The 25,607-nt window shown below is 42.0% G+C and overlaps 1 protein-coding gene across 1 annotated transcript in view; it reads right to left on the reverse strand.

Annotated features, from left to right (window-relative positions):
• Window positions 1-25,607, reverse strand: part of NOS1AP (nitric oxide synthase 1 adaptor protein) — a 315,689-nt gene that overhangs the window by 75,653 nt on the left and 214,429 nt on the right. The window contains 1 exon segment of the mRNA NM_001435327.1: window positions 7,470-7,562. Within this exon segment, the coding sequence (NP_001422256.1) occupies window positions 7,470-7,562 (93 nt within the window).

Here is a 25,607-nt window from a genome sequence, read left to right on the forward strand (position 1 = left end):
GATGAAAATTGATCTCAACTTTAAAGATAAGCGCTGAGGCTTAGGAAGTTAACTTATACCCCCCACACCCACATGCACACCAGCCAAGGCCATGTAGTCCACTGGTAATTAAAATCCAACTTGTCGTATCTCTAGACCCCACATTCTCTTTGCTACTCCAAGTGATGAAATCAAAGGTTTTCACCCTCTACTGCCCAGAAGCTTTCACCTTCAACAGAGGGAAAGGGTAACAACCTTGCGGTGTAGGCTTTTGTAAGACCACCGAGTGAGGTAAGCACATCCTTGACTATAGAGCCTTCTCTTTATCTAATCAGTGCAAATGTCCAGTCCTCCATGGAAAGTCACAGCTGTTTTGTTATTCCAAAATATCCTGGCAGCGAAAATTTTGTAGGAAGTGGTTCAGAGGTATGTCTGTTTGGAATAGTGCCAAGAACAGAAAACAGAGTCAAGGATAATTTTCACAGAGGTCCTGCCTCCTTTTGGAACCCAGAAATGGATATGGCATCTTTGAGGGCTTCCCTAGGAACCCAGTAGTGGAGGAAGAATTTGTACTTCCATTTATTTCCAACCTCTACTGGAAGTTATCGGTAGGCACAAAACAAAGTCTGTTAGTGTTACCATTATTCAAGCTCCTGAAAGCAATGGTGACCTCTCAAAAAATAATATAAATTAAAAAGAAAACACCTTGCAAAGGCCACATGAATAGCTCTGCAAGTTCTGCATGCCTCCAGGCAGAATAGGATTAGTCTGAAAATAGAGCTATCACCCATCTTGAGAAAGAACCTATAGATATAGAAGACACATGTCAAAACCGAGGCACTAACAAGTTCTCACAATCACAAAATTCCTAATACACCTGTTTTAAAGCTAGCAGAAAATACAGTAGAAAGAAGACTGGACTAACTTTAGTCCTGGCACTATAACTAACCTGGGTGACCTCAGGACCATTCACTAGGCCTCTCTTGTCCTCTGTTACCACATCTAATCAATTAGGGCATCAGACTCTATCAATAATTTCTAAAGCTCTTCCAGATTATGGTTCTATATTTCTAAATGCCTCCCCTTCTTATTCAAATCTATCTGAGTTGTGTGTTTCCATAGGAACTAACATCACTCTTTGCACAGGAAACTAGTTTCCATGCGATACGATAGCCTAGTGACAGGGTACAGGCTAGAAGTTAAAGACCCTGGCTTCATTAATTAGACATTTCCTACAGTGTAGTTTTTCACTAAAGGCGTCTGAAGAGATCAGTACATACACAGCAACATGGTAATGGGAAGAACCCACTTGGGATTTGAGAAAGACAGATCTAGTTCAAACCTCAACTTCACCGCTGATGGGATGTGAAGTCTTAGGCAAGTTGCTCAATCTTCTTTTGCAAACCAAGCATAAGAATGGTACCTACCTCACAGGATGATTGTGAGGACCTAGCAAGTACACACTGCATCAAACAAGGCCTGGCAAATGGTAGGGGCTCAACATCAGCGTTAGCTATTATTGTTAGCTGTTCTCATTATCATCTTAGCATGCAATTACAGTCATCAGCTTGCTCCCACTGGTCTTCTACCTTCCTCAACAGATGAAGTAGAATCGTAGAGAAGACATGGCCCCTGCCCCAAAGGTTCACAGCCTACAGGGGAAAGGGACAAATAAACTACAATGCAATTTTTAAAGGCGCTATGATAGACCTATGTAGGCATATAGTGCCATGAAAAATCATTAACTTTGCTGGAAAACACTCATGTCTAATACCTCTATATACTCTACCCAGTTCCTTGAACATGAGAGACACACAATAAATATATGTTAATGAGAACAGTGGAGCCTTTCTAGAAGGATGCTTTAGGGGATCCCAACAAAGTCACTGATATATACAAGAAATCTCATGAAACAGGGGCCCTTTTGGTCCTTTTGTAGAAAAATCCTTTGGATGAAGTTAAAGACTAATCTTCCTTATTCAGAAGTCTACTCCTTATGGTAAATGGCGCTAGAGTGTGATCCCAGTATTATAATAAATAATCATTATTACACACACAGAAAAGGTAATTACTTAGGCCTAGTTGGGAGTTGAGGAAAATACACGGATTGAGAAACAACAAAGCAAAGCCAATTCTCTGAGTGGCTGGGTTCACACCACAAATACAACCTAAGATTCATAAGGAATTTGAGATTCCTTATCTGTTGGCATCAGTTCAAGATGACAGCATTTTAGACACTTGTTAATATAACCAAAAAGATGTTTTTGGCATTTTTACATGTCAATAAGAGATGATCACAACATATCTGGCAACAGCCTGCACTAGAATAAAGTACCTCAAGATCAAAGTCACTCACCAATACTCATAATACTACTGAAATGAGCAATTTCCACTGAGGCCTTTTATGCTTGGGAAGGCTCTCTTCCTTGTTATTTTAAGTGGGAAGATGGACAGAAGGAAAAAGAGGGAGGAGAATATGACACCCCAAAGTAACAAATAAGAATTTATTTGATCCAACTGCCTAAGTACTTAGCTCTTCCTGATTTAATGGCACCGTCATACACAAATCATGTTCATTCACCCAGCTAGCCAACAGCCACAATCACTGAAAACACACTACATGGGCCAGTGTCCAAGCAAGAGCTGAGCTTATAGAGATGGTCCCCACCCTTAAGACGTTCTCTGGAGAGCAGGGAGTCCCTGTAAATCTGCTTCTCCCCCCATGCAGAACGCATACCTCCATTCACCAGTCACCAAAAGGCTAGGGAGAGAAAAGCAACTCTATGGCTGCTTTGGGACGTGTTTGACCTCTGAGGGTCCCATTCTGCCCTGGAAGTTCAGGGGGCAGAAATGCACAAACCCCCTTGGCTCTGGGGTCTGCTTTCTCTATAGCCCAGAAGGTTCTCAAAGACCTGAACAAGTAAGTACAGGTGACCTGTGCATACACACACAAGCACTGAAAAGTAGGGTTCTAGAACTGCTGCAGAAAAACTGAGCTGAAGAGGTTAAAGCCATCACTAACCCAAATCTTCATTTTACAGTGGAAGCTCAGAGAAGCAAAATAACTTGCTTAGATCCACCCAGCCAGGAAGGGAAGAACCAGGACTAGATGCCAGGTCTTTATCTTTCAGCTGAGGGCTCCTTCCAGCATGCCGCACTGATCCAGTAAAAATCAACATGTGGTTTGCAGAAGAAGAGGACTAGTCAATATTTTTATTGATTAATGCAGCACAGGCACTGACTGTTGGGCTATACCATATGGTGCCTATGGTAGAATATCAGTCTCCTTCTACACTTACGGCTACTTGGCAAGAGCTCTAATTCTTAACCAGATCAGGACGACCATCACTGAAATCTACCAAACTGTTCCATTTCCTTGGAGACAAGTGTGGCACGTCCACCCTCAGCCTTTCTCAATCCTATACCCAGAGAGAGACAGACACATACCCAGGTGGCAGCAGCACACTCAGATACCAGAGGACAGTCACATGGGAAAAAGATGACAAAAGAGGCTGATTGCTGTTCATGTGCATTCATCTGTCAGAAGCAGTGTAAAATGAATCCTGTGATTAAAGGCATTATCCAAATCACAACCATGGCCTGAAACGGATACCACTGGGCGGGGGTGGAGAAAACAAGACGGGAGGCTCCCCTTTCCCAAGCCTGGCATCAGAAGAATCACATTGAGCAAAGATCTGTTAGATGGCCTCTCCTCCGGGCCAGCTGGATGGTGAGCCCACACTAGAGATTCCCGGGGATGGAGTTTCAAAGTGAGGCACAAGGGCCCAGGGACTCTCTGGGGGAGATGCTTTTCCAGCTCAGTTTTCATTCACTGGCTTCTCTGCCAAGTGCCTCCACATCGCACAGTTGTCCCTACGTCTTGTGTAATCTTGAGCGAAACACTCAGATTCTCTAGCCCCAGTTTTTCACATGCAGGGTGAAGATGACATCGCATTTGGGCCAGGATATGGGAGGGACAGGGTGAGATGGGAAATAAGATTGTCCTCCAAGGGCAAAACTCGGAAGTCACCCCACAATGGATCAGCTCAGAGGAATGTGAAAGGCACAGAATGGGCCCTGGGACAGTAGGCCTTGAAATGTAACCTAACTGAAAGTAAACAAAGATTGTATCGGTCAGATGTGTATGTGCTTTGGGGGAGCGGGGGAGATGCTGAGATTGTCATCCATGAGAGCACAGACGTCAGAGTCGCGAAGGCAAACCCTGACAGCATCTGTGGAACAGACTCTAGGAATAGCATGTTCCCAACCAGGCCACTGTGAACATCCAGTGGACCCATTTACTGTGCAGCCAGAGGCCAGGAAACATTCCTGTCACAAGATTAGCTGACTGCTCCATTTCTGTGCTTATGGAACAAGCCTCTAATAACCTGCCTTCTCACATCGCTTGCCTCTGACAGAAGAAAACGTGCCTGTCAGGCTAACCTGAATACCTGTTCAATGGCTCAGTGGGCATACAGGACCCAGTGTTCTAGTTTATACATCAGCCTCCTTTGAGCTTTGTCAGTGTGAGTTAGCATCCTAAGGTCCTTACGTTCAAAACTGATGAGTCCGCGTTTCAGACTCTGAAAGGCTGACAGCTCAGCCCCTGGCGAGGGAGCAGCTCAGTGAGGAAATTGCCTGTGTGGCTTGTTTCCTGAGGTGACTGGGTGCCACGGACACTGACCAAGTGAAATGTCCACAAGACCTTCCTAGCAAGCCTGATGAGGAGACAGATGATAGTGCGTGTTTTGAAAGCATCTTGGAACTTGGAGAGTTTCCACAAAACAGCTATCGTTTCATCTGTTGGCACGTGAGGGCTCTAAGCCACTAGTCTCCCCTCACATGAAGGACAGAGTGAAGCTATCTCACACATGTGACAGCAGCCAAGCTGGGATTCAGCCTGGCTCCCTAAATCATGAGCTTGGGTACACTGGCCCATTTTTCCTGAGGATCTCTCTTGTTTTTAAATTCAGTGTCATCACCCATAATTCCTTTAACAGGGCACAGGGATCTCACCTACCTGATAGGCCTCGGCCCACTTTAGCAACTTTCCTTCTCGGGAACTCCAGAAAGGACAATATTCTAAAGGCTGTCCTGTGGCTAACCTGTGTGCATCCAGGTGGTGGGAGGGGACAGAAGGGGTAAAAAAGATATCCTCAAGATAAGAACAAGATGGGGTCTGTGGTCCCCACATTGGAGGTTTGTAAAGTCAAGGATATTTAATAAGCTATTGGAGTTCCCGTCATGGCGCAGCGGAAATGAATCCGACCAGGAACCATGAGGTTGCGGGTTCGATGCCTGGCCTCGCTCAGTGGGTTAAGGATCCGGCATTGCCATGAGCTGTGGTATAGATGGCAGACGCAGCTCAGATCTGGCATTGCTATGGCTCTGGCGTAGGCTGGCAGCTACAGCTCCGATTAGACCCCTAGCTTGGGAACCTCCATATGCCGCAAGAGAGGCCCTAAAAAGACCAAAAAAGCCCCCCTCCCCAAAAAAAATAAGCTATTACAAATTCCCTACTACTTGTAAATTTTAAAAGGAAGTAATTCTTTATAAAGAGAATATCATATTCTACTTCTTTCCTATATACTTCCCACCTCATAGCCATAAAACACTTTATGGAAGCACCTTTGGTATCTAATATACAGCACAAATGAACATTTCCACAGAAAAAGAAAATCATGGTCTTGGAGAATAGACTTGTGGTTGCCTGGGGGGAGAGGGAGGGAGTGGGAGGGATTGGGAGTTTGGGGTTAACGGATGCAAACTATTGCTCTTGGAATGGATTTACAATGAGATCCTGCTGTGTAGCATTGAGAACTATGTCTAGATACTTACATTGCAACACAACAATGGGAGGAAAAAGTATATATATATGCTGTGTAACTTGGTCCCTGCACTGTACAGTGGAAAAAAATTTTTAAAAATAATAAAAAAGATATTTAGGGAGCATAAGAGAACACGTTTTGGATTAATATATGGGAGACTTTAGTAAATGTCCAGCTGTTCAGAGAAGAAATAGGCTGCCTTAAGCAGTAGTAGAGTCCTCATCACTGGACTCTGGGCAATGTCTTTTGTAAGGAGGGTGAGGAGAAGATTTAAGCCCTTGGATTGGCAAGACGATGCCCTTCAACACCTCTTTCAACCACTGGGTTATCCAAGGTTATGTGCCTACTTCTATGTATTTGCCTTTACCTTCCATAACCACCAGACTCAAGGTCAGTCTTGAGTCCCATTTGAATTAAGAGTATTGTAGGTTTGGAACCAAAGGCAGCTCAAGAGGTCTACGTATTAATACGCAATGCTGCTGCCATTAATATGTATTAAACAGAGACATTAGCAGGGTCAAGAAACAGCAAAAAGAGACTCTCCCCACATTCCCTATCAGCCAAGCCCATTTCCTTTTGGAAACACATATACTCTCCCCTCTGCCCATTATGCAAATCTAGCCATTGCTGGGGGTTAACATTATTCTCCCACAGTACATACAATTAAAATAAAACAACCAAATGTTTAAATACCATACACTCACTTGCTTTCCTCACTCAAACTCAGAGGAACACCCATCAGAGGGACCCAATACCTCCCTCCCTTTTCTCCTACCTTGGCCATCTCCCAAGCCTTCCTGCACACTGAACAGCAGCAGTACCTGTGTCTTCAGGGACTGTTTGTTTGTTTGTTTTGGACAAACATGCGACATATAGAGGCTCCCAGGCCAGGGACTGAACCCGTGCCACAGCAGTGATCCAAATCACCACGGTGACAATGCTGGATCCTTATATAAATGGGTGAGGGAGTTCCACTGTGGCTCAGCAGTAACCAATCTAACTAATATCCATAAGGACACAGGTTCAATCCCTGGCCTTGCTCAGTGGGTTAAGGATCTGGCATTGCCATGGCTGTGATATAGGCCAGCAGCTGCAGCTCCTATTCAACCCCTAGCCTGGGAATTCCCATGTGACGCATGTGTGGCCCTAAAAAAAAAAAAAAAAAAAAAGTTACACAAATAAATGGGTGAAAGCAGCAGTAACTGCAATGGGAGAATGGGAGGACACACAGTGGGTCTGGATGCCACATCAGATGGAACTAAGGGTTATTCCTGCCACAGAAGAGGACAACTACTGAGGATGGCTTCTCTTATCCACCCCACCGAACACTGTTACTTAACATCACTTTAAAGTATTCCCCAAGATCAAGACTCAAAGGTAAAAGCATCAGATGGGGGAGAGGGTTTGAATGCAAGGATCACAGGACATGACCCCGGTCACTCATAGGACACCAGGACTGACCAGGCCAATCTGCTAAATAGGCCTTGGCCCCTGCCTCGCTCTCTACTCCAGCTGCAGCCTCTCAACACTGTGGCTGGGCACAGCAGAACACCTCACCAGACAAGGGACACCTGTCCAGAGAGGGGCCTAGAAGGAAAAGCTAGTCCAGCCTGCCTGCCTTGCTTCCCTCTTCACCAGAGTTTGTGGTTCAGAGTCACTTACCTTTTTCTTCTTCTTCAGAATCACTTTTACTCCATCCACTGAAACCATAATGCTCACTTTCTTCTTCTTGATGTTCTTGGCTTTAAACTCATACTGCAAAGGAAAAGAGAACAAAGAAGCACAATCCAATTAGATCAGGGCATCTGTCTGGCCCCAGCGAGCTCATGACCAGAAAAGAGGGCCACAGACGGGTCTGGGGAGCTGGTGTACTTTCCAGGGACATGAAGCACCTCAGAGGATGTAAAAGCAGATGGATGTCTCTAGGCAGGAGCTCGGCAATATGTGGATTGTAACAGGGACTCTGAATAGTCACCGGTTTCACCATTCAGCTCTCAGGTGAGACCATGGAAATGGATCTGATCCATCTTAACAAGATAAAACAGAGACTGCTTTGAAACTCTCATGAGAAATCCAGAACCTTTCCCTCAATAATTCATGCTAGCCTTTAATGACTTTCATTGTCAGGCAAGCTTTCCTCATGTCTACAGAAATGTTGCTAAGGCTCTATTCATCCTCAATGAAGATTAGATGAAGATTAGCAAGAGTTGGTACCCATCTTCAAATTAAGGGGTTTTACATACTTCAAGATGATTATAAAATCTAAGTTATTCTCGACAAGTTTCAGTCCCAAATTCCTTTATCTGTAGGTCAGTCTCCAAATCTACCCACCGCCGGAAATATTCTAAAGAACATTCCAGAAAGAATCTGGCTAATGATAGCTATAAGAGAGGGCACTACCTTACATACACTATATTCTAAATTCCTATTTGCAATCTCAAACAGGACTGCTTCAACCACAACCTACACTGCTGATGGATGCTTGCCCTCATCTTCAATTCCAGATATTTATCTACTACATTTGCTCATTCACAGCCTTTTCTTAGATTTGTGCAGATATTCAAGAAGGTGGTATCATTCTACATTTTCCTCACTGAATTTCATTCAGGGCACTTATCTATTTCCATCTGGTCTCCATCTTGGTGTCACCACCTAGCAAACTTACCTGCCAAGCTCTCTAATCAAACATCTGGACTACAGATTACAAAAATAATAACACAAGACCCAGGGCCAAAATCTCTACTCCAACCCACAGGCTCTCTTCTCTGGAATTTTTTATACTCAGGACCCTTTCCCACCACACAAGCCTGGTAAAGCCTCCAGCTCCTTGTCTGCACATCTAAAACCCATGTCTAGTTAGTATGTGGATAGATGCGAACCTAATCTACCCCAATGAGATGAAAACATAACCTACTTTGCAAATCTCACAGAAATCCAGAAGCTTCCCTTGGCCAAAACTTTTAATACTCTGATTTTAAGAACCCAGAGCCTCCCACCCTGTCTATATTCTATTTCTTCTACTGAAATTTCAGCTGATTTTCTTATTCTGCTGCACAGAGTTAGTGCTTATGTCCCTTGGTTGTCTGCTTCTTACATATAAGGACGTGACCTAGCTGAGGTGAAATACTTTTCTCCACATCATCAGGGCAAGTTCTGTTTTACCACTCATCTGAGCTTCCAGGCGACTGATGGCAACAGACATCACTCCCTACTCTGGCGGTCACTTCTCGTACCCTCCCAATCATTCTAGCCTGTCAACAGCTATCCTTTTTATCAGAAATCCTCGAAGAAGAGCAAAGAAGAGCAGTAGACACATAGGAGAAAGAGAAGAAAATGTCAACCTCAGACTCTGCTTCAGAGTCTGGGAACCCAAAGCCAATGAAGAACAACCCAGTGAAGGACAGCAAGTGTGTCAGACAGGATGAGAGGAGAAGTGCTGTAGAGACTGGCTTAGAAGAGGACCTCACCACGTAATAAATTGCTCTCTAGGTCAATGGCTGTAAGCTGGTGAAGGCTGGAGTTGCATGGTTGGCATGCACTTTGGGACATTGCTATGATCTGTACAGTGTCCCCTGACAGCAGCATTCTGCTCAGGTGGAGCATTAGATGAACTGAAATGACCTCTGAGTGGGAAAGCCAGCATGATAACCTGTGAGTTGGCTGCCTTTGGCCTTGCACCTGCCGGGAGAGGTGAACCAGCTCCATTTCATGGCCACACCTGCGTTTACTTCTGCTCACAGGCTTTCAATAAACACAACCTTTCGGCTGAGCCTCCCTTGGGGACAAGTCACTAGAATCACAAATGCTCCTGCCAGTCAAAGGGGTGCAGAGGAGTGAGTTTTGATGAACTCAGGTGGGAGATAAGAGCACAAGAGTCCCAGAAACACCCAGTAGTGGATAAAACCTGCCCTGGACAGGTCAATCCTCGCCTGTTTTATTGTCTTTGCTCTTTTCCCGTATGGCACTCTCACGAGCTCTATATACTTCCTCCTTCCTTTTTGCAGCAACAAGGTCAAAGCAGCAAATGTTAAGGACCTGCCTCTGCAAGGCACAATGTCATCTCCTAGCCTAGGTTTTAGAAAGCAGAGTGCCTGCTAAAGCAGACCCTAAATGTCTTCTAGATCCCAGAGAATCTTGTAGCTGACATATCTTTTTTTTTCCCCAATATATTTTTTTTATTTCTTTTTCTCATATTATCTTCCATCAGAGTCTATCCCAGGAGACTGGATATAGTTCCCTGTGCTGTACAGTAGGACCTGATTGCTTATCCCTTCTAAACGTAATAGTTTACATCTACTAACCCCAAATTCCCAGTCCATCCCATTTCCTCCCCTCTTCCCTTTTGCAATCACAATTCCAGTCTATATGTCTATAAGTCTGTTTCTATTTTATAGATATGTTCAGATGAATGGATTAAGAAGATGTGGCACATATATCAATGGAATACTACTCAGCTACTAAAAAGAAAATAATGCCACGTGTAGCAACATGGATGCAATAGAGATTTTCATACTAAGTGAAGTAAGTCAGAAAGACAAATATATCATAGGATATCACTTACACGTGGAATCTAAAATATGGCACAAATGAACTGACCATATCTTCTTGTCTGGTCCACTGCCCTATTGGTTTCATCCTCTCTGATACCTTTTTAAAATCAAGATTCAAGATTCCCCACACCCAAACCCAGCCAGCTTCTTGCCTATATTATCTGAAACCTAAATTATTTCTATAGCTTGTGTTTTGACAACTGTGACCATGCCTTTAATACTCTGATCTTTAGAACTCAAAACGCAATTGGCAAACAGCCTCTAATCCAATCACTGTGCAGATACTCCCAGATGGCTCTTCTACAGTGTGTGGGCACAGTGGCTACATGGAAAAGCATGACCAAATGACTGCATTAGAAACTCAATGACAGTAACAATACAGGTGCTCTTCCTTAGAACAGCTGGTGGAATGCTCTGGAGTGCTTCAAAATGAAGAGGGTCAAGAGAGGCATGAAATAGGCATCCAGGTCCAATTATAGCTGCCAGCATGTACTATGTGAGCACTGCTCAGAGGGGCTCAGGTTGAATACACTCTGCACCTACTCCACCTATCTGCTGGTCAGATGTCCCAAACCCTTTCCAACCAAACACTAGGCACTCAAATTGAAGTTCTGTTGAAAACTAGGGAAATGAAATCAAGTGTCTTAAAGGGTTTAATCTTTATTATCATAAAACCATTTGTTGATATGGCAATTATACTTCACTTGACAACCATGTTATCATGCTCACTGGGAGAAGAAAGCACAGAAAAAATGGATTTGGAACAGAGGAGATAATGGGAATGACCAGGAGAAGAGAGAAAAGAGGTTCACAGGGACGAGCTCTGCTTCCCCCCCACCCCACCCCAGACTGTGTTGCTCTAAGAGGCAGGCAGACCTAAGAGGAAGCATCTGTGTTCCGCAGGATAGGAATCTAGTCTGTCTTAGGCTTTGCCAGGGGCTGACGAACAAACATAACTGCTGGTGCTGCCGTCTACGGCTCAGGGCAGCCCCTCAAAAAGCCCAGGACCACTCTGGAGTCTGTGCCAACAGGCCTGGCTCTTCCCCCAATGTGGCCAGGCTGACCTGATACATTTGCTTTGCTAGCCAGGGCCCCACCAGCAAGGACATTTTGAGCCTTGTAGGACCTGACTTTTTAGAGAACAAAATAACACAAACCCTGGAACACTAATCACTGACTAGAAAGTCTGACCAAGTGTCTGGGGTTCATACACAGAGCCTTGGGACTTCAGATGAGAACAGTAGCTCTGGAACTTAGTGTGCTATGCCAGCCAGTAAGGACCACAAAGGGAGGCTGGGTAGAGGGAGGTGTCCAGATCCAGCAAGAGCCAGGAGCAAACACTCAACCAGCGATGTCAATAAGAACATTGGCTGGAAGTCAGAGAGTTGCTGACAGAACCCAATGCTTCTCCTGACGTCCCAATGCTTCCTTGTCCCCTACTCCTGGAACTACCTCCTAACCCTGCATGCCTCCAGTCTCAAGCATTGGCATTTAAGATGGGGAAGCATGAGGTCTGTCACAGGGAAGCATGTTAATGAAGGGACTGCCCAGCCCTGAGCTTGAGGCTATATTATGGAAACAGAAGTAATAATTACTTTCATAGGAGTCAGGGGGAAGGTTTGGGACTGTATACACACAAACTTTTTTTTAATGAATTTTTTTACATTTACAGTTGTATAACAATCATCACAACCCAATTTTATAGCATTTCCATTCCAAACCCCCAGTCCATCTCCCCCACGCCCCACCCTGTCTCATTTGGAAACCATATGTTTTACAAAAGTCTGTGAGTCAGTATCTTTTCTGCAAAGAAGTTCATTGTCTCCTGTTTTTAGATTCCATATGTAAGTGATGGCATACAATGTTGGTGTCTCACTGTCTGACTGACTTTACTTAGCATGATAATTTCTAGGTCCACCCATGTTGCTGCAAATGCCATTATTTCTCTCCTTTTAATGACTAAGTAATATTCCATTGTGTATATGTACAACATCTTCATTATCCACTCCTCTCTCTATGGACATTTAGGTAGTTTCCAAGTCTTGGCTATTGTATATAGTGCTGCAATGAACACTGGGGTACATGTATCTTTTCGAGTCATGGTTTTCTCTGAATAGATGCCCAGGAGTGGGATTGCTGGATCAAATGGTAGTTCTATTTTTAGTTTCTGAGGAATCTCCATACTGTTTTCCACAGTGGTTGCATCAATTTACAATCCCACCAACAGTGTAATAGGGTTCCCTCTTCCCCACACTCTCTCCAGCATTTATTGTTTGTAGACTTTTTGATGATGGCCATTCTGGAGAGTGTAAAATGGTACCTCATAGTGGTTTTGATTTGCGCTTCTCTAATAATGAGTGATGTTGAACATCTTTTTATGTGTTTTTTTGCCATCTGTAAGTCTTCTTTGGAGAATTGTCTGTTTATCTCTTCTGTCCATTTTTTGATGGGGTTGTTTGTTTTTTGGTATTGAGCTACAGAAGGTGTTTATAAATTTTGGAGATTAATCCTTTGTCAGTAGATTCATTTGCAAATATTTTCTCCCATTCTCTGTGTTGACTTTTCATTTTGTTTAGGGTTTCCTTTGCTGTGCAGAAACTTTCAAGTTTAATTAAGTCCCATTTGTTTATTTTTGTTTTTATTGTCATTACTCTAGGAGGTGGATCTGAGAAGATGTTGCTGTCGTTTATGTCGGAGAGTGGTTGGCCTATGTTTTCCTCTAAGAGTTTTATAGTGTCTGGTCTTATATCTAGGTCTTTAATCCATTTGGAGTTTATTTTTGTGTATGGTGTTAGGGAGTGTTCTAATTTCATTCTTTTCCATGTGGCTATCCAGTTTTCCCAGTACCACTCATTAAAGGGGCTGTCCTTTCTCCATTGAATATTCTTGCCTCCTTTGTCATACATTAGTTGACTATAGGTGAATGGGTTTAATTCTGGGCTTTCTATCCTGTTCCACTGATCTATATTTCTGTCTTTGTGCCAGTACCATATGGTTTTGATGACTAGCTTTGTAGTATAATCTGATGTCAGGCAGTCTGATTCCTCCAGCTCCATTTTTCTTTTTCAGGATGTCTTTGGCTATGCTGGGTCTTTCGTGCTTCCAAACAAACTTTAAAATATTTTCTTCTAGTGCTGTGAAAAATGTCCTTGGTAATTTGATAGGGATTGCACTGAATGTGTAGAGACTTGCCTTGGGAGCAGTCATTTTGATAATATTGATTCTTCCAATCCAAGAGCACAGTATGTCTTTATATCTGTTTGTGTCATCTTTGATTTCTTTCATCAGCATCTTGAAGTTTTCAGAGTACAGATCTTTTCTCTCTTTAAACAGGTTTATTCCTAAGTATTTTATTCTTTTTCATGTGATCATAAATGGGATTGTTTCCCTAATTTCTCTATTTTGCCAAAAGTATATAGAAATGAAGTCGACTTCTGTGTATTCATTTTGTATTCTGAGACTTTGTCAAATTCATTGATGATCTCTAACAGTTTTCTGGTACCATTTTTAGGATTTTCTAGGTATAGTATCATAATTTTACTTCTTCCTTTCCAATTTGGATTCCTTTTATTTCTTTTACTCCTCTGATTGCTTTGGTTAGAACTTCCAAAACTATGGTGAATAGGAGTGGTAACAGCGGACATTTCTTGTCTTGTGCTTGATCTCAGTGGGCATTCTTTCAACTTTTCACCATTGAGAATGGTGTTAGCTCTGGGATTGTCACTTGTGGCCTTAATTATGTTGAGGTAGGTTTCCCCTATGCCTACTTTCTGAAGGGTTTTTATCAGAAGTGGCTGTTGGATTTTTATCAAAGGCTTTTTCTGCATCTATTGAGAGGATCATATGTATTAATGTGGTGTATCACAATGATTGATTTGTGGATATTGAAGAATCCTTGCATCCCTGGGATAAATCCCACTTGATCGTGATGTACAATCCTTTTAATGTACTGTTGGATGCGTTTGCTAGTATTTTGTTAAGGGTTTTTGCATCAGTGTTCATCAGGGAACTTGGCCTATAATTTTCCTTTTTTGTGATATCATCGTCTGCTTTGGTATCAGGGTGATGCTGGCCTCATAGAATGAGACTGGGAGTGTCCCTTTCTCTGCAATTTTTTTTGGAATAGTTTCAGAAGGATAGGTGTTAGCTCTTCTCTAAATGTTTGATAGAATTCGCCTGTGAAGCCATCTAGTCCTAGACTTTTGTTTGTTGGAAGTATTTTAATCACAGTTTCAATTTCAGTGCTTGTAATTGGTCTGTTCATCTTTTCTATTTCATCTTGGTTTAGTCTTGGAAGATTGCACTTTTCTAAGAATTTGTCCATTTCTTCTAGGTTTTCCATTTTTTGGCATATAGTTGCATACAGTAGTCTCTTATGATCCTTTGTATTTCTGTGATGTCCATTGTTACTTCCCCTTTTTCATTTCTAATTTTATTGATTTGGGTCCTCTCTCTCTTTTTCTTGATAACTCTGGCTAAGGGTTTATCAATTTTGTTGATCTTTCCAAAGAACCAGCTTTTAGTTTCATTGACCTTTTCTATGCTTTGCTTCATTTCTATTTCATTGATTTCTGCTTTGATCTTTATGATTTCTTTCCTTCTGCTAACTTTAGGTCTTGTTTGTTCTCTCTCTAGCTGTGTTAGAAGTTAGGTTGTTTATTTGAGCTTTTCTCTTGTTTCCTGAGGTAGGCATGTATTGCTATAAACTTCCCTCTTAGAACTTCTTTTACTGCATCCCATAGGTTTTAGATGTCATTTGCTTTGTTGTCATTTGCTTCCAGTTATTTTTTAATTTCTTTGATTTCTTTGGTGATCCATTGGTTGTTCAGTAGCATGTTGTTTAGTCTCCACGTGTTTATGTTTTTTGCAGTGGTTTTCTTGTTGTTGATGTCCAGTCATATAGCGTTGTGGTCGGAAAAGATGTTTGATATGATTTCAATTTTCCTAAAGTTACCAAGGCTTCATTTGTGACCCAGAATGTGATCAACCCTAGAGAATGTTCCATATGCACTTGAGAAGAATGTGTATTCTGCTGCTTTTGGATGAAATGTCTTGCAAATATCTATTAAGTCCATGTAGTCTAATGCTTCATTTAGGACCTGTGTTTCCTTGTTGATTTTATGTCTGGATGATCTGTCCATTGCTGTAAGTGATATTAAAGTCCCTCGCTATTACTGTGTTATTGTCAGTTTCTCCTTTTAAGCTTGTTAGCAGTTGTCTTATATATTAAGGTAATCCTATATTGGGTGCATACATATTTACAATTGTTATATCTTCTTCTTGGATTGATCCTTTGATCAACATGTAATATCCTTGTCTCTTATAATGTTCTTTATTTTAAGGTCATTTTGTCTGAGTATTGCTACTCTGGCTTTCTTTTGATTCCCGTTTGCATGGAATATTTTCTCCCATCCTCTCACTTTCAATTTGTATGTGTCCCTAGAAGGGAAGTGGGTCTCTTGAAGACAGCAGATCTATGTATCTTATTTTTGTATTCATTCAGCCAGTCTATGTCTTTTGGTTGGGGCATTTAGTCCATTTACATTCAATGTAATTATTGATATGTATGTTCTTATTGCCATTTTATTAACTGTTCTGGATTTGTTTTTGTTGTTCATTTTTCTTCCCTTCTTCTCTTGGTCTCTCCTCTTGTGATTTGATGACTATCTTCAGTGTCGTATTTGAGTTGGTTTTTCTTGTGTATCAATTGTAGATTTTTGGTTTGCAGTTACGCTGAAGTTTTGATATAGGAGTCTATATATATACATATAGGATTGTTTTATGTTATCAGTCTCTTTAATTGTAAGTGCATCTCCAGTGTCCTGCATTTGTATTCTCCTCTTCTCATGATTTCTGATTTTTGTAGCATATTTGTGTGTGGATGAGTTCCTACCTTTACTCCTTTACTGTATATATGCCTTTACTGGTGAGCCTTGTCATTTGTGGTAAAATTTTTTTGGTCTTTTTTGTTTGTTTGTCCTTTTAGGGCTGCACCAGTGGCATATGGAGGTTCCCAGGCTAGGGGTCCAATTGGAGCTTTTGCTGCCAGTCTACGCCAGAGCCCCAGCAACCCCAGATCCAAGCCATGTCTGTGATCTACGCCACAGCTCAAGGCAACAGCGGATCCTTAACCCACTGAGCAAGACCAGGGATTGAACCCACAACCTCATGGTACCTAGTCAGATTCATTTCTGCTGTGCCACAGTGGGAACTCCAGTGGTAATTTTGTTTCTAATGGTGGCCTTTTCTTTTCTGCCCAGAGAAGTTCCTTTAATATTTGTTCTAAAGCTGGTCTAGTGTTGCTGAATTCTCTGGGCTTCTGCTTTTCTGTAAAGCTTTTGATTTCCATTTCAAATCTGAAGGAGAGCCTTGCTGGGTAAAGTAATCTTGGTTGGAGGTTTTTTTCCTTTCGTCACTTTAAATATATCATGCCACTCCCTTCTGGCCTGCAGAGTTTCTGCTGAAAAATCTGCCAATAACTTTATCAGGGTTCCCTTGTATGTTTCTTTTCCCTAGCTGCTTTCAATATTACCTCCGTCTTTAATTTTCATCAGTTTGATTAATATGTGTTTCGGGGTGGTCCTCCTTGTGTTTATTTAATTTATTTATTTAATTTTTTTTGCCTTTTCTAGAGCCACTCCCATGGCATATGGAGGTTCCCAGGCTAGGGGTCTAACTGGAGCTGTAGCTGCTGGTCTATGCCAGAGCCACAGCAGTGCAGGATCCAAGCCGTGTCTGCGACCTACACCACAGCTCATGGCAACGCCAATCCTTAACCCACTGAGTGAGGCTAGGGATTGAACCCACAACCTCATGGTTCCTTGTTGGTTTCGTTAACCACTGAGCCACGATGGGAATTCCATTTATTTTATATGGTACGCATTCTGCTTCCTGAATTTGAGTGATTGGTTCCTTCCCATATCAGGGAAGTTTTCAGCTATTATCTCTTAAATATTTTTTCTGTCCCTCTCTCTTCTCTGGCACCCCTATAATACAGATGTTGGTGCATTTAATGTTGTCCCAGAATTCTTTGAGACTGTCTTCATTTCTTTTCAATCGTTTTTGTTTCACATCAGTGATTTCCACTAGTCTGTCCTCCACCTCACTTATTCGTTCTTCTGCCTCCTGTATTCTGCTATTGGTTGCTTCTAATGAATTTTTTATTTCAGTCATCGCATTTTGCATCTCTGCTTGCTTAAGTTTTAAATCATGTAATTCTTTGCTCAGTGTTTGCTGTAAATTACCAGTCTTTACCTCCAGTTTATTTCCAATGTCTTGCATCATCTTCAGCATCATCAGTCTAAAGTCTTTTTCCTGGAGGCTGATAATCTCCAGATCACTTAGCTGTTTTTCTGGTGTTTTTTTCTTGCTCCCTTAATCTGTGTTATGGTTCTCTGCCTTTTCATTTTTATAGGTTTTTGATGTGGTCTCCTTTTTGCAGCCAATAGAGTTGTAGCTTCTCTTCTGATATCTGCCCCCCTTGTGGCTGAATTTGGTGTAGGGGCTTGCTGAAGGCTCCCTGATGAGAAGGACTGGTGCCTGCCCACTGATTCCTATCCCTCGGGTGGGTGGGGTTTTATCTCTGGGTGAGATTAGAGGTGGCTATGTGCCTGGAGAGTTTTTAGGCAACCTGTTTTCTGATGGGTGGGGCTGTGATCCTACCTGGATTATTGTTTGGTCCAGGGCTTCTCAATGCTGATGAGTGGGGAAAGATGTCCCCAAAATGGCCACCTCTAGAGGATCACACAATGATGAACATTCCCAAGAGCTTTGCCTCCAATGTCCTTCCCTTACAACGAGCCACAGTCATCCCCTCTTTTCCAGTGAGATCCTCCAAGAACTGCAGTCAGTTCTGACCCCGATTCTTATGTTGTCTTTGCTTTGCCCTGGGACCCACTGCACATGAAAGCCTGTGTGTGCCTTTAAAGAATGGAGGCTCTATTTCACCCAGTCCTTTGGAGCTCCTGCACACAATCCCCACTGGCCTTCAATGCCAGATGCTCTGGGAGCGCTTTCTCCCACAGATCCCCAGGCATGGGGACCTGACATAGGGTTCAGAACTCTCACTCCTGTAGGTGAGTCTCTGTGATACAGTTACTTTCCAGTCTGTGGGCTTCCCACCCAGAAGGTATGGGGTTGCTTATACTGCATAATCACCCCTCCTACCATCTTGATGTGGCCTCTTCTTTGTCATCTGGAGTAGGATATCTTTTTTAAAGTTTCCAGTCTATTTGGTTGAAGGTTATTCAGCATTTGGTTGTAATTTTGCTGTTTTTATGAGAGAAGGTGAGCTCTAGTCCTTCTATTCTGCCATCTTAATTCCCCTACACGCACACTCTTACTTGTCTAGTTTCACGATAACATCTAGTTTCATGATAACATCTAGCTCCCTGAAGAAGCCCTGGATTTTTTTTGTTATACAGGATCCTTGATTCCTCAACCCCCTTGTCTACAAGCAACTTAACTAGTGATGCACTCTCTCAACAGCTACTTAGGAAGCTGGTCATTTCACTCTTCTCTGTAGAATTCATTCTGCCCAGCTCCTTCCCACTGTCCCCACAATGCTTACAGTTACACTGAGTCAAGGTGCTCAGTAGCTATTTTAGCAAAAAAGGAGATTCAGTTTGCAAAGACAGTGATGCTCTTGCTTGGCAAGTCCCTGAATGATCACAGGAAATTTAAAAGTAAATTCTCAGAGTTCTCCTGTGGTGTAGTGGGTTAAGGATCCTGTGTTGTCACTGCAGTGGCCTGGGTCACTAGTGTTGTACAGGTTTGATCCCCAGCCTGGGGAACTTCTACATGGCATGGGCATCTTAATCATATTCTGCCCATCTCAGGTTGAAGAGTGTGAACACATTTCCACAACAAAACTGTAAGCACCTCAACCAAAGGCATTGTCTTATAAAGGGTTTGTAAAAAATCACTTTGCACTTAACATTTGAAGGTCTAACGGTAATAAGATACAAAATCTGAGTACACCTATATTCATAGCGTACTCACAATAGCCCAAAGGTACACGCAAACTGTGTCCACTGACGGATGAATGGATAAACAAAATGTGTTACAAACATATAATAGGGTATTAGTTGGCCTTAAAAAGAAATTGACACAAGCTACAACATGGAAGACGCTTAAAGATATTAAGTTAAATGATATTTATGTTAAGCCAGAACAAACGGACCAATAGTTCATGATCCCACTTACATAAGGTACTTATGAGTAGTCAAATTCTCAGAAACAGAAAGTAGAACAGTGGTCATCACGGGCTGGGGAGGGGAGAAAATGAAGGGTTAGTGTTCAATGAGTACAGAGTTTCTGTTTTAGAGGATGAAAAGATCTGGAGATGGACAGTGGTGATGGCTGCACAAAATTAATGCTGTATGTAGATGTCATAGAACCATATGCTTAAGAATGGCTGAAATGGAAAATCTTATGTAATGTGTATTTTACCACAATGCAAGATAATAATAATGAAAACACTGAGTAACAGATCCATTTCTTCTCACACCAAGCCCACTTTAATTCTGCTTGTGAAGGGTTATTTCTGCTATTCTCCCACATGTCAGTCAAACACGCCATATTTTTCCATACTTCTGTGCAACTGCATTTGCTAATGCTTATGCCCAGAATGCCCACCCCCACCATCTGCTTGATGAACTCCTGCTTATTCTTAAAATATCTACTCAGCCTTCTCCACAGCGAAGCCTTGTAGGTCAGATCCTCCTTCCCATAGACTCCTATGGACCTACACCATCAACCTGGTTACTAGAGCAATACGCCAGTCTCTATTACCACTCACCACTGATAGGTTGCATATTTCCCCATGAGGCCACCCCTCCTTGAGAGCAAGGAATATGACTTACATACATCTGTAAGACTATAGCACCAGGACCGGGAAGGTGATAAATAAATGTTGAATAAATTGATGAACACAGCTGAGAGTGGTTATTTACAGAGCTTGAGAAAACAGGACCCTGTCCACAAGGGTAAAATAAATCTTCCATACGTTAATTACTGGATTAAAATTTTAACTTACTAAAACCTGGATTCCATTCCATGGGCATAAGGACTTGAAGAAGATCTGACTTTAATTCTTCCATACTCCACCACACACTAATAAGTACCTTATTTTTGCTTGACCTATACTTCATTAAATGAGGTAAGGTTGAGTATACATCATCGGTCAAGACTGTTTTCAACCATCTCACGGCAGTTAGAGGTAATGAATCAGGGGATGGTCATTTAGATGAACCTCTGTTTTTTGGGCTATGCATGTTCCCTGAGTTCCAGCATCTGTGCCTAAGGAGCCAGAATCTGAGTGACAGGGTGCCCAGGAGCCATGGCAGTCCCTGACACTGCTGTGTGGTTCAGTGACTTGTATTGTTCATTCCCATGAAACCACAGAAATGCAAGCAAGACAAGACCAAAGTTGGTACTAAAGCCAAATTCTAGAATATCTGAGTTTTCTTGGGATACTAGGTAGAGACATTTAGTTCCTATTTATCAACCTCAACCCCAGCATAACTTATTTTAACAGACATATCACTAAAAGTTGGGTATAAATAAAATCTCTATCAACTGCAAACTATTTAAAAGGAAGCAGAGGAGCTAATTTTTTAAAGAAAGGACTATTCATTGCCACTGTATCATAAATATAGAACTTAACTATTTACCCAGCTCTGTAGACCAAGGCATCTAAAACTTGTTTTAAATTCCACTGGGGCTACCTGATGAAAAAAAGGCAGAATCCCAGACCTAGGGCTCAGAAATACTCATTCGACCGGCAGGTCTGGGATGGGACCAGAAGGTGGCTTTTTTGGGTCGGGGGTGAGCCAGGAGGTGATATAGATCGCATTGTTCACCAACATTACTCTGGGCCATAGAAGCAGGTTACAAGAGCCCTTACATATTTTCCTTTCCATCTAGAATTGCCTTAGACAAAGTCAGTGTGTCTTGATCACATATGTACTATTTTCAAAAAATGCAGATACTATTTTAATAACTAAAATATAGATTCTTATGAAAGCGCCACTGCTATTTGCTGTCATCCATTTTCTAAATCAAAGGCGCTAAAATGACAATGATTATGTTGGGAGGGAATTCTGCTGGGTGGTAGGTAACAGATGTTCACACACTGTGCTTTACGCATTTGTATTTCTGAAATATTTCCTTTTTATATTAAATGGTTTTTTCAATTTACAAATATCTTTTCAAATTAGTACAAATATCAGTTATATATGATAAATGGTAAAGGAAATGAGTAACGAACTCATAGGAAAAACACAAGAAAAATAAACACCTGGATGTTCGATCTCACTAATCACTAAAGACATATTTAATGAGATTCCATTTTTAATGTACCAAATTGTCAATTATCATGACTCAAAAAAAATTTTTAATGGCTACACCTACGGCATATGGGGGTTCTCAGGCAAGGGGTCGAATCAGAGCTACAGCTGCAGGTCTACACCACAGCCACAGCAACATCAGATCCAAGCCACGTCTGCGACCTATAGCACAGCCCACAGTAACGCCACATCCTTAATGCATGGAGCAAGGCCAGGGATTGAACCTGCAACCTCATGGTTCCTAGTCGGATTCATTTCCACTGAGCCATGATAGGAATCCCCGTGACTCAAAAATTTACACCAAAATACGGGTGTACAAAAAAAAAGGAATTTCTACTTTCTTTATAAGCATTCTTCATCTTGCTGTGAAGGCCTTATTCCTACTTACTATATGAATTAGGGGAAATTTGAAATTTGTCCTCTTAAGGCAACTTTATCTCCTTTGGTTTAAGACACTAGTTCTTAGGTTAACTCATTCTTCTTTTGGATTAACCTTTCAGGATATCCTTCCTTTCCCCTTTTCTCCCCAGGAGATCCAAGGTCACACATGGCATGAGTAATTTAGAAACTCACATTTTTAAGGGTAGGGGAGAAGGTAAATTTCCCAACTTTCCACTCTCTCAATCTGGCTACACTGGAAGCTGTATACACATTGTGATTTTTTTTTCCATTGAGTTATAATTGACACACAATATTAGTTTCAGGTGTACAACATAATGCTTCATTATTTTCACACATTACAAAGTGACTACCATGATAAGTCTAGTTACCACCTGTCACCACATAGTTATTTGAATATTACTGATAAAGTCCCTATGCTGTACAGTATATCCATGTGATTTACTTTATAGCTGGACACGTGTACCTCACCTCTAAATCTCCACCTATTTCACCCAAGCCCCCAAGCCCTTCTCCCTCAGGCAACCACCAGATTGTTCTCTGTATCTATGAGTCTGTTTCAATTTTGTTTATTTTCATTTTTAGATTCCACATATAAGCCATATCATATTTGTCTTTCTCTGACATATTTCACTTAGTGCAATGCCCTCTAGATCCACTCATGTTGTCACAAATGGAAAGATTTTACGTTTATGGCCAAGCAATGTTCCACTGTATTTTTATATACCACATCATCTTTAGCTATTCATTAGTGCACTTAGGTTAGTTACTTCCGTTACCTTAACTACTGTAAATAATGCTGTTATGGACACAGGAGTACATATATCTTTTCAAACTAGTGGTTTCATTTTCTTCAGGTATTTACTCTGAAGTGTAATAGCTGGGTCATAGGAACTTCCATACTGTTTTCCATAGTGGTTGCACCAATTTACATTCCCATCCTCATGAGGTTTGCATGAGGGTTCCCTTTTCTCCATACCTTTGCCATCATTTGTCTTTTTGCTAACAGTCATTCTGACAGGTGTGAGGTGTTATTGTGCTTTTTGATTTGCATTTCCCTGATGATTAGTAATGTCAAGCATCTTTTCATGTGTGTATTGGCCATCTGTTTGCCTTCTTTGGAAAAACGTCTATTCAGGTCCTCTGCTCATTTTTTTTATTGGACTCTGGTTGTTTTAATATGGAGTTGAATGAGTTTTTAAATATACTTTGGCTATCAACCCCTTATTTGCCTTAATGAATATATTGTTTATAAATACCTTCTCCCATTCAGTAGGTGACTTTTTCATTGTTTCTTCCCTGTCCAAAGGCTTCTGAAATATTTCATCAACAAAATTTTAGACGAGTACTTGTGTTTGAAATGTTTGGGACCACGAATGTTGATGAAATGTTTCATCTTATGGATAAGGAAGCCACTGCCCAACGATGGTTGAAAAAAAGTCCTCAGGTTCATTAGCAGAAAACACAAGCCTGGAACCTACATCTTCTGATTCTTGGCCCCATGCTCAACATCTGTTCCCTAGAGCCCCACCACCCCACTGGCCCAGAATCCTGGCCTCATGAGATATAATTATTCATTCATTATTCTTCTTTTCATTCGATACATGTGTAATAAGCTCTCTGATGTGCAGGCAACCCCATCTTATAACACGAAGCAAGAAAAGGAGGAAGAACTTACTGGAGATTAACTTCATAGGATCTGGAATATTCTCAGACTACTCAATGGAAAGCCTGTAATCCCCCCTTAAAATTCTTTCCCATACTAATTGCACTGGCTGCCCTCATTTCCTTTGTTGCTTCCCACCCCGTTCCACACCCAGGGACACATGTCCATGACCTGGGAAGGGTACAGAAAGCCAATGAGGTCAGAAAAACATGGGAAAGGGGCCCTCTGAACATAAGGAGAGCTTCAGGGCAGGAAATATCCAAGTTCATTGCTGTTTGGAACACTGAGAAGCAAGGAGGGTCATCCAAACACAGATGTTCTGTGGGAGGGAGGCCCCTTCACAGTGTGGAGAGACCAGCAGGATGGTGGAAGGCAAATTAAACAGGCACTTGGATGACAGACAGCGGAGCCTCAAGTGCAGGCAATCTCGGGCTGTATACTCAGGGGAGCCTCTGAGCGGCGGCCGCTCCCTGTAGAGAGGAGACGAGACAGGCCCTGGAATACAGCCATCGCTTTTTCCGACTGGGAGCACGATGACAGGTCACAGGGAGCTAAACAACAACCCAAATGATTAAGGGGCCCAAAGGGGTGATTTATGAAGCAAGATAAGTACCACTACTAATAATAAGCCAGTGCTTTCAGTTGCTTTTCCCTCTACTAGCTCTTGTAGCACATTAAAAACATGTATCAGAACCTTCTCCTTTTAAGTAAAAACAGAGGCATAGGTGGGTGAAAAGCCAAAAACAAAATGAAACAAACCTCAACTGTGACTGATTCTATACTTCTCTAATATTTAACCCAGACCCTCCTCTAAAAGGTTAATACTGAATCTCCTGCAAGTAAGAAGATAACGGACATTAAAACTGTCTCCAGAGGAGGAAAAAAAGAAAGACACAACAATGCCCAAACAGTATAATTCATATTCTATACACACATACAAATACACCCCTAGAAGGAATAAAAGCCTGCCAATATTCAGTAGGGTCATGAATCAAGGATTTAAGATTTTTCTGCTGTAGACCAAAAATGGTTATGAGACAAATAATGGATCCTTCTGTCTTTCTAAGACTTGATTTACCTTTCTTTAACACATCCCTCACCATTCACCATGCCCATCCCCACACTCACCTTGTATAGTTAAATGAAACAATTCACATTGAGTATTACAAAGTCCCCTGAAGGAGCCACCTAGACAGTGATGCTACTTCACTCACATCAAGCATCTGCAGTCTTTGCTGTGTGACCTTGGGCACCTAACCTCTCTGGATATAACTCTTCCCTTCTGAGAAATAGGGCATTGGGTTAGATTGTATCTGAGATCCTTCCCAGCTCTAAATGTGAATCGAGGTTACAGAAGCCTCACAGGTCTTGTAGAAAGAAGCCCTGTGAAGAGCAGGCCCACCTGAAGAAGGCAGGGGAGAAGAACAAGGAAATGAGTGTGTTTGGCAAGGCCAGACCAATCCCAGAAGCAGAGGCAGAGGAGGGAAGGGAGAAAGGATGCAGATAGACAGAGGAAGGTTCTCAGGGGGAAAATAAATTATTAGCATGTTGCACTGAAAGCAGGAGGGAGTTACATTCTTTAGGGTTTTGAAAACAGTGAAGAGCAGAGGGGCAGATGTTGAACGTCATCTTGGCACCAGCACTGAGGATTCCAAAAGGAGAGAGATTGGAAATGGGAAACCTTGGAAAGATCGGGAACATACATCAAGTGTTGGGTTGTAAGAATAAAGAAAATATCTGGATGAGATCACTATATGGACTGAGAACCAGGATAAGGAAATGGTCTCTGAATCCCATGTCTGGAAAAAGTAGCAATGCTTTCAACAATGACAGCACA

This window comes from Sus scrofa, chromosome 4 (assembly GCF_054392235.1).
Source record: "Sus scrofa isolate SSC_HxYL_T2T_F1_AM1 chromosome 4, Sscrofa_HxYL_maternal_Yorkshire_Landrace_v2.0, whole genome shotgun sequence".
Lineage (NCBI taxonomy): Eukaryota > Metazoa > Chordata > Mammalia > Artiodactyla > Suidae > Sus > Sus scrofa.